Genomic DNA, 16,689 nt, shown 5'->3' with positions numbered 1-16,689 from the left:
TCTTTCTCTCTCTCTGACAAATAAATAAATAAAATTAAAAATAGAATAGAGAAAAAAAAAATACAGTTAACAATATCAAGTTTTCTTAACAATATGAATTCTGACCCAAGCTTTCAGAGATGGCAATGGACCAACCAAAAGAGGTGTAAAGGAAAAAGGACAGAGCCAGAAGTGAACTTACACTGAAGATTTCATGCATATTAGGTGAAGGACTGCACCAGATTAACACAAGGTCCCTTCCAGTTAGTTCTAAATTTTGATTAATTATTCAAAGTAGCTGGGATAAAATGACAACATTTGAAAAAGATTACATAGGTTTTTTTTCTACCTATTAAAAAGTGCTATTGACCAACATTACCTGTACTTAAACTAAAACAATTATCCAGGGAATAGAACTACATACATATTTTGGTCCCAAGGAGTCAGTCAAAGAGACCCAAAATATAATGAAAATTAACATGATATCATTTAACATAAGAATTCAAAATAATTTGAACATTTAAAAATAAGTAGAAAAATAGAACTTAATGACAAAACCAGAATGTTTCTTAAAGGAAATGTTAGGATTCCTAAATGTGGATTTTATTATACTGAGATAAACTTCTATACTGCAATAAAGTTCTAAAATCAAAATGGAAATAAATGGGAAATACTGTTCAATAAAAATTATATTGGAAAAAATATGGTGACAAAGATAGCATTATAACAGAACAACTTCCATATCCTATAAGATAAGTTATAAAAAAGATACCATTTGGTTCTGGTTTTAAAGAATTTCTTTCCAATAATAAATAATCCTGAAATGAAATTCTTATTTGGTTCCTGTTAGTATTTAAGCATTTAAACTCTGTAGTTAGACAAAGATGTGTTTGAGTGCCAGCTTTGCCACTTACCGGGTGTATGAAGATAGAAACTGTCTGACCTCTCTGAGACTCAATTCCCCAAAACGGAAATAAAAATAGAAATAAAATAAAACAGAATTTTAAAATAAAATAAAATAAAAGTAAAAATAAAAATCTTCCCTTACACAGCTGAGAATCAGGTGTCTGGCACATAGCAAATAATCAACAAATATTAGCCACTGCATATAGAAAAGAAAACTGGCCACAGATGAGATTTTTAAAAATTCTTCTGACATTCTCTTTCACTCTCCGTTTAAGCAAAATACCTACAACTAGACCTATCTCAAAACCAAAACAAAAAACAAAAAATAAGATTATACAAACAGACCCAGGAGGTAGATAGAAGAAAATAACTGAAGATTTATGGGTTTGTGTATGTATATGTACATTTCTGCTTGGCATTACCCTCTTGCTACAAATTCACAATCATTTCCCTTTGTAATTTTCTAAAGAACCTTACACTTCTAATATTTATATCCAGATTTTATAGTCTGGAAACATACTTTCTAGCAATATATTTATATTGATATTTAATAGTAACTTATAAAGTAAGTTATAAAAGAATTCGATTTTATTTACATTTTATAGGAATGGAATATATATATAAAACTTAAGATTTAAATGACTTAAATGATTCTGGAAATTAAAAGGAACCATAAATTAAGGTACTGAATTAAGACACTGCCAAAAGTTTCAAATAAATTGCCTTTGTTTATTTAAGACAGAGACCAACAAGTTGAAGCAGGTCTCCTCTCGTTTCATGTTGTTTATTGTTTTCACTGTAGCACTCACTGGTTGACTCTGAAATGAATCTCTATACTGCATTCCAGACTACACTCTATTGAAATCTTCATTCTTATGTCATCTTAATTCCAATATTTCCTCTCCGTCTTCTATGTTCCTGCATTTAAGACATGCTTTTACGACAGAATTCCCTCCAATTTGAAATAGTCATTTCACTGCTAACCAATTTTGCTCTAAGCAGAAAGCTCTCTGTACTTACCAGAATAAGAAGTTATATTAAGGGCCTACAATAAGAACCAACTGGCTATTTGTTTCTGTGTCTGACTGGCTCAGTTGGAGATAGGATGAGCTAGTTGGTACTAATTTATTCCCCCTTCACACATCTGAGTTGTCTTTTATTTTTCATTCTATCCCAGGCCAAGAAATCCCCAATTCCCAAAGAATTTTAAGCTGTGTGAGCTTTGGTTAGAATAACTATCAGTTTTTTTAAGTTCTTAACCAAATCCAAAATCTGAAAGAAAATACTAAATACCACTACATTTCAATTACCTGCAAAGTATTTCCTTTTATGTTTCTTTCAGAAACACAAAATAAGACAACTTCTTTTGTATTCATTTCTCTAAAAATTACTTATTAGAAATTGTGAAGAGAATGAAGTTGTGTGTATTCCAACTAACTTTACCAGTGCTATTTAGGACATAAGGGTTAGAATTTTAAAAAGGAAGCTTCCCTCCCTTAGGAAATGCTGTCTGTCATTAAGGAAAAAAACAACATATTCACCCCTTACTTTATACTCTGAAGTTCTTTATTTTATAATTTTCTCAGTTCTCTATTCTTTTACTTCACCAAAATTTACATAATGAGTTATATATATCAGGCATTATATATGGGAGATAGAGAAATGAGCAAGAATAAGTACTGTCCTCAATACTGCCCTCTAAGACAAGAGTCTAATGACACAATGTGCTGAGTGTTAAAAGTTTTGTAGACAGCATTACTGGAACATAAGGGAGCCATCTGGCTTGAAGAAAGGGGAGATTTTAAAGAAGAGTTAATGCCTGATCTAAAACTGAGTGTGAGGAAATTAGAATTCTAAAGAAATGACAACATGTGTAGAAGCAAGAGACAATGGAGAGTGCAGGAAGTGGCTAATGGTTTAGTATGGTTAAAGGATCTGGAAAGCAAACTCTCTTTCAACTGAATTTAATCATGTCTCTAGTACTTAAAAAATGACATTAACCCACCTGAAAATCTAATTCTTCATCTTTAAAATGAGAATAACAATTCCTCTCTCTGGTGTTTTCGTGAACACTAAACTAAGATAACATTAACAATGTTTGTTTCAGTGCCTAGCTTTTATTGAGCACACACACAATAAATGTCAGCCTTTATCTTGTCTCCTTGACTGGCTGGAGTTACTAAGAGAGAGGGAAGAACTGAAGGCAATCCTGGGTTTCTTACCTGAGTTACTGGCTCACCGTAATAGGGAAGCTAAGAGAATCACTCACCATAATAGGGAAGCTAAGAGAAGAAACAGGATGGTGGGTAGTGAGAAATAATGAAGTCAATTTTAAATAGACTAAATTGAACTATGCCTACAGGACACTGAAATAAAAATTCCCAGCAAGCAAAAGGAAATACAAATAAAAACCAAAAGGCAAGTTCCTCAGGGAAGAGCCTCAAGGCAGCCCAGATAGACTTGGAAGTCTTCAGCCAACTAGGAAAAGCTGAAAAAAGTGATTCCATAAGAGAAGCAGCGATCAGAAGGCTGAAAGAAAACAGGAAGGAGGTGGTGTCATAGAAATTAAGAAAGAAAAGAATTCTGAGGACGAATCGTAAGCCATCTCAAATAATGGATTGAAAAATGAAAAGGGCACCTGAGTGGATTGGTCAGTTGGGGGTCTGATTCTTGTTTTCAACTCAGGTCATCTCAGGATTGTGAGACAGAGCCGTGTAATGGGCTCTGAATTAGGCCCTGGGCTGGGCATAGAGTCTGTTTGGGATTTTCTCTCCCCCTCTTCCTTTGCCCCCCCACCCCACCCAATGTGGGTGTGTGTGCATGCAGGTGTACTGGCAGGCACACACACATTCTCCAAAAAAAAAAAAAAAAGAAAGAAAGAAAAAAGAAAGAGAACATTTAAATTTTGTAATTAGGAGGCCTGCAGTCAATTCAAGGAGAAAACAATTTAGTATAGTGTTAACTCCAAGACACCTCTGCTAGCAAATTTAGTCAGTGTGGAGACAGGGCCTACCCCTTCTCTAGTCTTTGAGGATGCTTAGACAGGCAAAGTGGGCATAAGGATTTTCAGAGGAGAAACTTGAATGTTTTAGAAATATTCCAACAAGAAGACTAGATAAAGGGGAAACCTGAAGATATATGAAAAAAGGAATTGCAGGGATGGGCAGGGTAAAGGATCTAGAACAAAGGAAGTAAAATTACGTTTGGGCAGGTGTGAGGACACTTTATACTCTGAGAGAAGAGAAATAGGTAGAATAATAGGTGTGTATGTAAAGTAAGCTTATAATCAGGAGAAGGGGAAGAAGCTGGAAGTTCATTCACAATGACCTTTCTGTGACTGGAAGTGGAACCCACAGAAAAGAGTGTGATGTGATGAGGATTTGAAATAGCCACAGGGGTTAAAAAAAAAAAAGGGAGATGGATCGATGGATGGTTGGATGGATAGTGCTACCTGAGATTCTAGTTCAGACTATGAGGGTTGTGAACTCCGATTACTCAGATCTTAGTCTGGATGATTCAACTCGGCCTTATTATTCTCTTTATATGAGCACCACAGGCCTTGGCCTGTTTTAGAATGAATTTGAGGCCTTCTGCTATTTTAACATTTCATTAGCTTTGCTCCAGGCTCTCTCTCCTACTTGACCTTTCTTTTGACCTCTACAATTCTGCAACTGTATAGGACAGGTACATCAAACTTTTTTCTTTACACAAGGCTTGGTAAAAGGAAGCCAATTTTTCTCATAGTTCATAACAACTGAACACACAAAATTTGTATTTACTTTGGCTTTCCTATTGTAAAATTTCAATTAAAATTATTTTCCTTGGGCGCCTGGGTGGCTCAGCGGGTTAAAGCCTCTGCTTTCGGCTCAGGTCATGATCTCGGAATCCTGGGATCAAGTCCCACATCGGGCTCTCTGCTCAGCGGGGAGCCTGCTACCCTTCTTCTCTCTCTGCCTGCTTCTCTGCCCACTTGTGATCTCTGACTGTCAAATAAATAAATAAAATCTTAAAAAAAAAAAATTATTTTCCTTGCCACTAAATTATGTTTCCCACTCCATTTCTTAACCCTGGAAAACCATTTCCCAAGTGTGGCAAGCAAGTCACTTTGGATTCACAATCTAAAAGGAGAAGTGAGTAAAATCAATACAATGGGCTTTAAAGCAGCTGTCTTACTTATTCTGTTATAATTTTAAACATGCTCCAGTTGTAAGATTTCCTGCTTATTCAAATAGGCAGACTTAGTTGAACTTTCATTACTACTTTGGATCATTTATTCATTAAAACTCAGATATTCAGTAAAAAGTATTAAGTCTATCAATAAGGTATGAAGTAGTTCTCTGTTTTCCAAAATTGAAATGTGATTTTTAGAAATGTGTGCCATACACTTATGGCTTAAAAAACTAGTCAATTAAAACTATATGAACAGACAAACCCCACAATATACATATATACACACACACATATATATATGTATGTATATGTATTAGGCTTTCCTACTGTAATATATATATTTGGGGTCTCTCTCTCTCTATATATATATATAGCCCTCAAATTAAAAATCTTTTGTAAGCACTATCTAATTTCAGAGTAGTCTCCTGAAGCAGGGATTGGCAAACTAGAACACACTTGTCCTGCACCTATTTCTTTTTACTGGAACATGGCCTCACTCATTCCTTTAGGTATTGTCTATGGGTGCTTTGGTGCTAAAAATCAACTTGTTTCGACTTTAAGGGTATGTGAGAGACCATATGATCCACAAAGCTAAAAATACACACCACTTGGCCCCTTACAGAAAAAGTTTGCTGACTTCAGTCCTAAAGCCCTCCTATTCAAAGAGTAGTCCATATACCAGCAATATATAAGCAACGCCTCTGAATTTCTTGCAAACTCGGAATGTCAGACCCTACCCTAGACATAATGAATCAGAATCTTTATTTTCAGCTAGATCTTCTAGTGATTCTAAAAGCCTCAAAGTAAATACTGATGCTCATTATTTGGAAATCTGTAAATTAGCAAGGAGATTTCTAACTAGATCATCACTTCAGAAATCTATCTCAATTACTTTCTACATGAGAACTTCAAATTTACACTGTAGCATCATGTTCTAAATAGATTTCATGACTTCTTTAAAATTTTATATGACAGGGAATTAAAGTAAGAAATCAAGTTAAGAGACTACCTGAGGAGGAAAATTTCTCCTATTTCTTTCTTCCATTTATATATTTACATTGCTAGGACAGTGGCTACACACTAGGTATATAAGTATATTTATATATGTACATTCAAATTAACCTCTTGGGATAAAATACGGCAAAATATTTTTAGAATGAGGCCAAAGAATAAGATTAAAACTATCTTATTAGCTTACTAGATTTTAAAGTATACTCCACTCATATTTGAGTGGAGTGATGTATTTCCAATGCATACGCACATACAAACCATACACACATATTCACTTATGTACACAGTCACAAGGTTTTACTAATCAAGAAGATTACAAATACAGAAATAATTATGAACTAGTCTGTTAACACTAGTTATATTTCAGGGTTATTTAAAATGAGACTTTAAACCCTTTCATCTTCAAAAGTATGTAACTGTGCTGTTTCATAATGAGCTTGTACTGTTTTCTAATGACCTTATATTAACTCTATAATCACAAATTATTAAAAAAATCATTAAGGAGAAATTTTAAATCATGATCATTGTTCTAACAAATAAACTTCTGAATTACTGAAAAATAGAAAATGCTATTAAAATATAAAGTCATTAGAAACATGTCTGTGTATTGACTTCAAGCTTTCATGATAAACTGAGGTAAAGATTATCTGGATAAACATTTACTTAAAAGATGTAAAAGGTGGGCGCCTGGGTGGCTCAGTGGGTTAAGCCGCTGCCTTCAGCTCAGGTCATGATCTCAGGGTCCTGGGATCGAGTCCTGCATCGGGCTCCCTGCTCAGCAGGGAGCCTGCTTCTCTCTCTCTCTCTCTCTGCCTGCCTCTCTGTCTACTTGTGATCTCTCTCTGTCAAATAAACAAATAAAATCTTTAAAAAAAAAAAAAGATGTAAAAGGTGAAGGAAAAAGTATAAAGATAAACACTGTAATGCATCATTCTTAAAAATACGTAAGAGCTGGGGTACCTGGGTGGCTCAGTCAGCTGAGCATCTGAATTTTGGTTTTGGTTTAGGTCATGATTTCAGGGTCTTGGGATGGAGGCCCTCACTGGGCTCAAGGACTTACATTATAAATAAGTATCATTAGAAGAAAGTATGTACCATCTTAATGGAGCAAGTTGATTTATCAATCTACACATTAGTAAACTATGTTATAATAGAATTTAAATTTTCAACTTTAGGACTTTCCTCATTTTTAAAAAAGACTTTATTCTCCTTAGCATTTATTGTTTTCTAGCTGTACTACCAACTTCTCTGGTCCTACTTTCTCCTGTATAACATAAGGATGGTTTGCTGAGGTCTTTAATCCCTTTTGGATCTCAATCCTGCAATAATTATGCCTCCCTATATACACTAGTCTTTTATCTAGAATTTTGCCAACTAGAAATTTTAATTAAGTCACAATCCTATGCTTTGCCAGTGTGATACTATCTAATGTAATGACCTATGGGCACTGAAAAATCCTAAAGATGAGCAAAGTTCTTGAAATGGAATGACGTATGTATAATTTTAAGTATCTCTTATTGTACAATTCCTTGAAAATCAGTCAAAGGGAAATAAAGGCGTATCTGGTTGGATGAAAGTACATACATATTAACCCACAGTTTATCTATATATAGCAATCCACTACATTGTAAATTGAATAATGTCAGAAATTTTAACTTTATTCACTAGGGTGTTGAAGTAGGAAAATGCCCCCAAACATCCATCTGTGCTGAGTACTATCATGATTAAACTAAGTCCTTATTCCATAGGATGTTAGGGCAAATAGCACAAAAGATAAAAACAATAATGGCATTCCCAAGTCTTTAGATTTCACAAGTCAGTTAAAAAAATATATTATTTTGAAAAAAGGAAGTAACTGACACTGTGTTTTGTTGCCAAACTTTTACTTTGCCAGATGCTTGAAAATCATTACTATCTATGGGTGTCTGGTGGCTCAGTCAGTTAAGTGCCTGCCTTCAGCTCAGGTGATGATTCTGGAGTCCTGGAATCGAGCACCGCAATGGGCTCCAGTTCAGCTTCTCCCTCCCCCTCTGTACCCCCCAATCATGTACTCTCTATCTCTAATAAATAATTCTTGGAGGAAAAAAAAAAAAAACCATTACTATCTAATATCAGCATTATTTCATTAAAGAAAGAGGGTCTATATCAAAAGAATACAAAGAATAAAATCTTAAAAGAAGTAACAATTACCCAATAAGATACTTGGCAGCAAGAGTAGGCCATGGTTAGATGTCTAGCTTAAAAAAAATCTCAATTAAGAAAAGAAATACTAAAAAAAAAAAAAAGAAATACTCTGGGACGAAGACTGCTTTATCAGTTGGTACATCTATTGCTTTAATTGGTAAACTTATACTTATTGCCTATGAGGATGGATATCATTGTTTTTATCCCATTTTAGAAGTGAAAAAATTAAGGCTTAGAGACACTGACTTGCTCAAAAGTTCTGCTAGTATAAGGTGTAGCCTGGATTTGGAACCCACTCCTTTTTTTCTTTCTCTCTCTTTTTTTTTTTTTTAAAGATTTTATTTATTTACTTTGAAAGAGAGAGAGAGAAAGATACCAGGAGTGGGGTTGGGGCAGGGATAAGAGTGGCAGGCAGAGGGAGAAGCAGACTGCTGCTGAGCAGGGAACCTGACATGGGTCTCCATGAGATCATGACCTGAGCCAAAGGCAGACACTTAACTGACTGAGCCACCCAGACACCCTGGAAGCCACCTCTTCTCTCTCTCTCTCTTTTTTTTTTAGATTTTATTTATTTATTTGACAGACAGAGATCACAAGTAGGCAGAGAGGCAGGCAGAGAGAGAGAGGAGGAAGCAGGCTCCCCGCTGAGCAGAGAGCCCGATGTGGGGCTCGATCCCAGGACCCCGGGATCATGACCCGAGCCGAAGGCAGAGGCTTAACCCACTGAGCCACCCAGGCGCCCCTCACCTCTTCTCTCTTATAAGCCCTTTCATATACCAGGCTGCCTCCTATGATTTATAAAGATTGTTGACACATGAAAAGTTCTAAGAACAAAACTGGCAAGTTCTATCCCTCAAGTATTTTTTATCAAGGCTGTTCTATGCATATGCACACCTGTGCCTTTTCAGTAACACATACATAAAACATTGTAAATTAGCATAGGCAAAAGCCATAGCAAACAGGTACAAAGCAAATACTCACTTGCTACACTACTTTATGAAAACAAGGAAACCAAGTTAATTAGTATGATTTCTACAGGATTTTCTTACATCTATTTAAGTCTCCTTCAGAACAGTAATGGAATATAGAAGACGTGCATATATTTTAACCCTTCACTTCAAGAAGCCACAGTGCAATATCATCAATATATTCATTAATAGTGACCATGTTGCCTAATGAAACTTCATGATACACAAATATCAAGGCCAAGTTCTTGATCCATCTCCTTCATCAGTAGGTTTTCCCACCTACTGCAATTAGCCATCTGACATCTGTTTCATTAGTCCAAGGCAATAAAGAATCTGATTCAACAAAGAGGCAGCACTCCAAAATCTATATGAAAAAGTTGTAGAGTCAATTTATTGTGCTCAATGTTCAATCTACTGTGCCTCGAAAAGGACTTCTAATTTAAATACTAAGTCATCCTTCACCTCTAAAACTCATATTACTGCCAAAGAAACCATGACCCCATTTTTCTTTTTTTTTTCTTAAAGATTTTATTTATTGATTTGAAAGAGAGAGTGAGCCAGAGACAAGACAAGCCTGGGGAAAAGCAGAGAGAGAGGGAGAAGCGGACTCCCCACTGAGCAGGGAGACCGACAGGAGGCTTGATCCCAGGACCCTGGAAAGATGACCTAAGCCGAAGGCAGGTGCTTAACTGACTAAGCCACCCAGACGCCCCCATGACCCCATTTCTATTTTGATTTTACTACTGTATTTGTCTTTATCTTCTTAACACCTAAAATTAAAGCCCCTAAAGTCAAGAAGGACAAGTTAGAGAAAACTCTTTAATAACAGAAAAATAAACCTAATGTTGAATTAAAAAAAAGAATATTCCAATACAGCAATGCCAATCCTAAAACTGGAATTTTCTACGATTAAATATTTTACTCATTGTATGCTTCCCTTCTATAATAACATATACTCATATATAAATGTAATGAAAACATAAATATTTCGGCAAATGCTTACATCCAGGACACTTTACACATAAAATAACACAGAGGCACCTGGGTGGTTCAGTCCGCTAAGCATCTAACTCTTGATCACAGGATTTTGAGTTTAAGCCCTGCACTAAGCTCCATGCTGGGCATGGAACCTACTAAAACAAACAAACAAGCAAACAAAACACATGCTAGAGTATCAGATCATATGTGTTAAATTTTAGTCTGTAAAATGATCACCAAAAGCTGTTTACCAAAAAGCAATTCACACCAAAACCAACTGTTCCCTTTTCTTTCTCACTTCTATTTTACTTTGCAGATTCCAAATAAGCAATATACTTTAAAAAAAAAGCTTTACAGGGGCGCCTGGGTGGCTCAGTGGGTTAAGCCGCTGCCTTCGGCTCAGGTCATGATCTCAGGGTCCTGGGATCGAGTCCCACATCGGGCTCTCTGCTCAGCAGGGAGCCTGCTTCCCTCTCTCTCTCTGCCTGCCTCTCTGCTTGTGATCTCTGTCTGTCAGATAAATAAATAAAATCTTTAAAAAAAAAAAAAGCTTTACAGAAATAAATTAAATTTAAATTAAATTAAAAGCATGTGTTTTTTGCAACTGAGTATCTTCCTATTTACCAAATATCACTTGTGACTGGAAAGATATAGAAAGGCATACAACTGAGAATGTTCCTGACAAAAAGACCAACAGTTTCAGGAAGACAGCAGATAGCTCCCAGTTTGTTAATTAATCACGAAATACTGTAGACTGCCAGTCAAATTCCACAGATAATATTTAAAGCAAGTTTAGTGAAAAAACACTCTTCTTTGTTAGCACATTTCTAGAAATCATGGCATAATACCAATAATTATAAAGATCCCTTACTTTTTGACCACGAACTGTGCCTCAAAAAAGTCATGATTACAACCAATAATTTATTCTATCCTCAAAGACTCGTTTTCACTTGTAATACTCATGATGATAAACTTCTTAGAACAGAAGACAAGAGAGGATTTATGAAGAACTAAGACGTTTTCCAAAATCTACAACACTGTGAATGCATGACATGCTATCTGTACAGTATTTCTCGAGAAGGAGAAAAATTACTTAAAATCAGTTTCTCAGCAAGAAATTCAATAATCCAGACTTTGGATTCAGATAGCCAATTAACTAGATATCTTACTTTTTTATATTACCTTTGACCAGCATAAGGTTAAAATTTGAAATTGCCAGTAATACTCGATTTCTGTAATACAGCCCATCCTTAATAATTTTAACACAAACACTGATTTTTTTTCTCCTTGAAAATAAGTCTTTGTGGATATTTCTAGCACAAAATAATAACCCTATCCCTACAAAATTAACTTCTTGGCTTGAAGGTTATAGTCATACACTGTTAAATTTTAATTTTGATCTAAATGCACATTTTTTCATTCCAACAATAAGACTTTTGTTAACCAACACTATTGACTGCAATGAAGGAACACCCTTAAGAATATTGGTTGGCCCCTGACCCCTGACAAACTCTACATAAAATCACCGCAAAGCAGACAAATTTAATGACCACTTTCACTGTTCTTCATATCACCATTATTAAATATTTTGATTCTTAATTAAAAAATGAGTTTTCAACACTTATTGTTTGCTAAACCCCCATCACTTACATTATCATTTTCCACTAAATTTATTTCTAGACTGCAAAGTAACATTTCTACCCTAGGTGGGACCTATTATAATTAATTGAATGGTTTTTATTTTTAGCATGCTGAATAACTATAAACCTGCAGCTACATTATTGCTCCAATAGATGGGGCACAGGTAATGTGAAATTTACTGTTAGGGAAAATGCAGCTTCAACGCACCCCTAGCCATACCTACCTTCCTTCCCAATCAGGAAGACTTAAATAATGAGATATCTTTTGGATGGGTAGGTCACATACCTAGATGCATTAACTCCTGGAAACTATAATTAAAGCAGATAACCACAATATGAAATACTGATTACCCACTCAGTTACATTTGCCTGCTCAGAAATCCCTAAGAAAACTGAATGAATGAATGAATGGGGGAAACTAATGTGAAGTGAACTGGAGATGCTGATTAAGCAGCCTGGAAGAGAAAAATAATGAATTACAAAGTAGTGAGAAGTAGGGAAAGCCTATATAGACACTTTATTCTGAAGTTAACTGCTCTGTCTCATTATTTAACATGGTAACATATTTTCAGAAATTTTAAGAAAATGATTTAAAAGTATATTTGATTCAAATACACAAAGAAAATGCTTCCTAATAGAGAAGTCTGTGTGTGTAACAATACAGTATACCTTTTAACCCAGTTTGCTAAGTCAGTATAATAATTTTTCTTAATATGCCTTGTGAAGTCCATTAAATATCTGTCTGAAAACACACCTTGCAAAGTTCTTTATCTTGTTATTTCCTAAAGCGAAAATTTCTAAATTTTGTTATGGACTATGCTTGTACCCCCTTCCACGCTTTCTCCTATTTATGTGTTAAAAACTTACCCCCCAGTGTGATAGTATTAGGAGGTAGGGTCTTTGGGGGTAATTAGGGTTAGATGAGATCATGAGAGTGAAACCTGCTCTCAGTCTTGTGAGGATACAATGTGGAGGCCATGTGCAACCCAGAAGATAGTTCTCATCAGAACCCAACTAAGCTACCACCCTGATCTTAGACTTTCAGTCTCCACAACTGTGAGAGGAACAAATTTCTGTTGTTTGTAAGCCACCAGTGTATGGTACTTTGTTGTAGTGGCCTCAGCTAAGAAAATATCTAACAAACATAAAAGAATAAATATGAAAAAATACTTTAATGAATACAAGAAAAAGATTTTATTTCTAATCTCAACTCTGTCAATGAATTATTCATTCAAATTGCTGATTTTATTAGACCTTTCATGTAATATTTACTAAATATCAATACATGTTGTTTTTTTCTTCCCTTTAGGACTTTATATTTTTAGGGATAAACAACTGAGAGCCACATACATGGGCCTCTCCATTTTTTTCTCCACTTTTACCAATTAGCTTATTTGGGGGGAAAAAAAGCCCAAATGTTTAAAATCTGCAAAGGAGAGCAAAAGACTGCTTTTTAAAAAAAACAGACACGATTATTTTACTCTCATCATGTCTGATACTCATGGTACTAGAAATAAAAAAAATAAGGAAAAAAGTCCCTTCATTTTATTATTCTTAACTATCCTGCTTTTCTTTAGTCTCTAGTTAAGCAAATCCCTGCTTAATAAATTATCTTGGAATCTAGCTATCATTTATATTAGATTTCCCTTTAAAAATAAACTGACATATGATGACGTCTTTAAAGTGTATTTAAAACACTGAAAATTCAAAGTACTGAAAAAAAATTCAAAAGAAATAATGTTAATATAAACATATGTTATTATATACATATTATAAAACAATGTTAAATAAAAAATGGTTTATAAAACAGTATATCTACTATGATTCCAAGTTTAATTTTTTTTTTAATTTTTATTTTTTTAAAGATTTTATTTATTTATTTAAGAGAGAGAAAGAGAGACCATGAGAGGGGAGAGGTCAGAGGGAGAAGCAGACTCCCCGCCAAGCAGGGAGCCTGATGTGGGACTCCATCCCGGGACTCCAGAATCATGACCCGAGCCGAAGGCAGCCACTCAACCAACTGAGCCACCCAAGTACCCCCCCAAAGTTTAATTTTTAAAATATGAAAAGAATGGAAAGATATACATTAAAATGTTGGCAGCCACTTTCTGTTTATAAGTTTTCCCATTTTTTTTTGTTTTTTTTTCTTTGAATTTTCAACAAAGAATTTGCACTACTTTCATTTAATCAGGAAAAATATTTATATTAACATCATTGTTTAAGTTATAAAATAGCCTGTTACAAAGATATTTTTATAAATGCATGATATTACAAATTATTGAAATGTATCAATATGATTTCTAAGAAAATGAAGTCTGATTATTTCAACTTTCTCAAAAGGTACAGAAGTCCTTTCCTTGTACAAGCTCTCACTCTACTGGTGACATAGAGAATATACTTATTCTGACATTTCTGAGTACAGTAATTGCATTATTTTCTACAAGCACTAGAGGGCAGGATTTTCACTATAAAACTCAGTTTCATCAATTAACTCTATATTATATCTGCCTTTGTCGTCTGGTTTCTGTTAATAGGCCATCATCTATCACTGTATTTATTATATGCCTTTTGTGGACTGTGTCTGTATCAACATCTGGTAATTTTAAATGACAGTTTCACTCATGGCCTTGAGTATTTAATAGTTGATTTATAATATATAAAATTAAATTACCCAGTTTACAAATTGAAAGAAATTCAAATATATATATATGTGAACATAATGTACATATTTTAAAACTGTGGCTCTAGGGCTGTATTAAGAAATATGCGATCTGAGTCTCGAATCTGACACTACCTCATATTAAAATTGAATGAGTAAGAGCAGCTGGCTGGCTTAGTCAGTGGAGCATGAGACTCTTGATCTCAGGGTTGTGAGTTCTACCCCTATATCTGGTGTATAGATTACTTAAAAAAGTAAAATCTTAAAAAAAAAATTGAATGACTAATAACACACTAAAAACAGAGGTCTATCAATACTGGTTCTAGTTTAATACAAAATGCAAAGATAGGGCACCTGGATGGCTCAGTCGGTTAAACATCTACTTTTGGTTCAGTTCATGATCCTGGGGGGCTTGGGAACGGAATACCACACTGGTCTCCCTGCTCAGTCGGGAGTCTGCTTCTCCCTCTCCCTTTGCCCCTCTCCCGCTTGTACTAGCCCTTTCTCTTAAACTCTCTCTCAAACAAATAATCTTTTTAAAAATGCAAAGACAATTTTTTAAAAGGATTTACTCATTTATTTTGAGAGAGAGAGCATGTGTGTACACACACGAGTGAGCAGGAGGAAGGGCAGATGGAGAGGGAAAGATTCTGCAGCAGACTCCCTGCTCAGCACAGAGCCCCACATTGGGCTCTGGGGCTGGATCCTATGATCCTGAGATCATGACCTGAACCAAAAACCAAGAGTCAGATGCTCAACCAACTGAGACAACCCAGGTACCTTGAAATGCAAAGATGATTTTTAAGAAATTAGTTAAATACCCACAGAATTCCAGTTTTTAAATAGAATACTGAAATGCTTTTCTCTAACTCCAAAAGCTTCTAATATCTTTAAGGCTTATGAATTCTGGTGGGGGTAGAAGAGAATCTGCAAGGGAAAATGATATTCCAGGAAAACAGCAAGAGTAAAGTCATGGCATCTCAGAAGTACAGTTTATTCAAGGGATGCCAGGGTAATATGATTATGTGGATACAGAACAGGGTGCACTGGAGAAATAGCTAAAGATAAAGCTGGAAAAGTATGATAGGATCACTTGGGGAAGGACTGTTCTGCTGTACTTGGAAGTTGACATCAGTTTGAAGGCAGTGAGAAAACCACTGAAGGCTTTTAAACAAGGAAGAGTGTGACTGAGATCTGCTTTTACAGAGGTAACAATATACAGGATGAATTTGAAAAGTGAAAGCTTGGAGTAGGGGAGATGACGGATTGAAGGTCACTGGCCAAGGCCTTAAAAAGGGCAAAAACACTGAGGGTACAAAGACAAAGTATTCCAATAACATTCCAAAAGGCAAAGGATATCCATTTGGCAAAGAATAAATGCAGTGAAAAAGGATTTCAAGCCTTGATAAGTGAATGGAGACTGATGTCTTAAAGACAGACTGGAGTCTTAATAATTTTAAGTGCAGGGTGCGTTCTGATATTCAGGCTGCAAGATCTATTAAATAGCTAGGAATCAGGAGAGAAGTGAGCTAAAAAGAAATAAAAGGAAAAAAAATATGTAAGATTATGATTTTTGGTCGCCTATGAAAGGAGCCTAATTATATTATCAACATTAGATGCACATCCCTTGTTAGCAAGTAATTAATGACATCGAGCAGCAGGAGTATAAATTTGAATTGAACAGAATATTGCATAGCAAAATAAACTTAGCAACTGAATGGTACTCATGTAAACTATGGGATGGTATTGAGCTGTTGGGTATAACTTAATCAACTTAGATTATTAATTACTCATCAATGACTTCTAACACATATACAAAATTTACTGCCAAGGGTATGATTTATGTTTCATATACAGTACAGAGATTTGTTAAGATGTTTAAAATACACACACATATTACAACTGAAGTGAAGCCAGAAGTTTTAAAGATCTATTTATAAGATAGAAAAATATGAGTTTACTTATAATAAGAGCTGGTAATACAATGATTATTAATAAGTATTGTTAGTAGTAAACTTCCTATTTGTAGAGTCCCTCAAAAAAGATTTTATTTGATCTCTACAAGCTGTCCATGAAGTAAGCTGAAGCTGGTAGTAATAACAGCAATAATAACAACAATACTCTGGTAATATACATATCTTAAACTAAAATTTATTTCCTACTCTTCACCTTTTCCCCAACCCCTCAGTTTATA

At 35.0% G+C, this 16,689-nt stretch overlaps 1 protein-coding gene across 2 annotated transcripts in view; it reads right to left on the bottom strand.

The window, feature by feature from the left end:
• Positions 1-16,689, bottom strand: part of ARL6IP6 (ADP ribosylation factor like GTPase 6 interacting protein 6) — a 38,575-nt gene that overhangs the window by 9,127 nt on the left and 12,759 nt on the right. Inside the window, exon 4 of one of the 2 annotated variants that reach the window (XM_047721737.1) lies at positions 15,474-16,024. The exons of the other annotated variant lie outside the window; for it this stretch is intronic. Coding sequence (XP_047577693.1) covers positions 16,009-16,024 — 16 coding nt within the window. The 3' untranslated portion in view covers positions 15,474-16,008. Of the gene's footprint in view, positions 1-15,473; positions 16,025-16,689 lie in introns of those variants that run through there. 2 annotated transcript variants of the gene reach the window in all.

Source organism: Lutra lutra, chromosome 3 (assembly GCF_902655055.1).
Source record: "Lutra lutra chromosome 3, mLutLut1.2, whole genome shotgun sequence".
Taxonomy (NCBI): Eukaryota; Metazoa; Chordata; class Mammalia; order Carnivora; family Mustelidae; genus Lutra; species Lutra lutra.
This window is presented reverse-complemented; position numbering and strand designations above follow the sequence as displayed.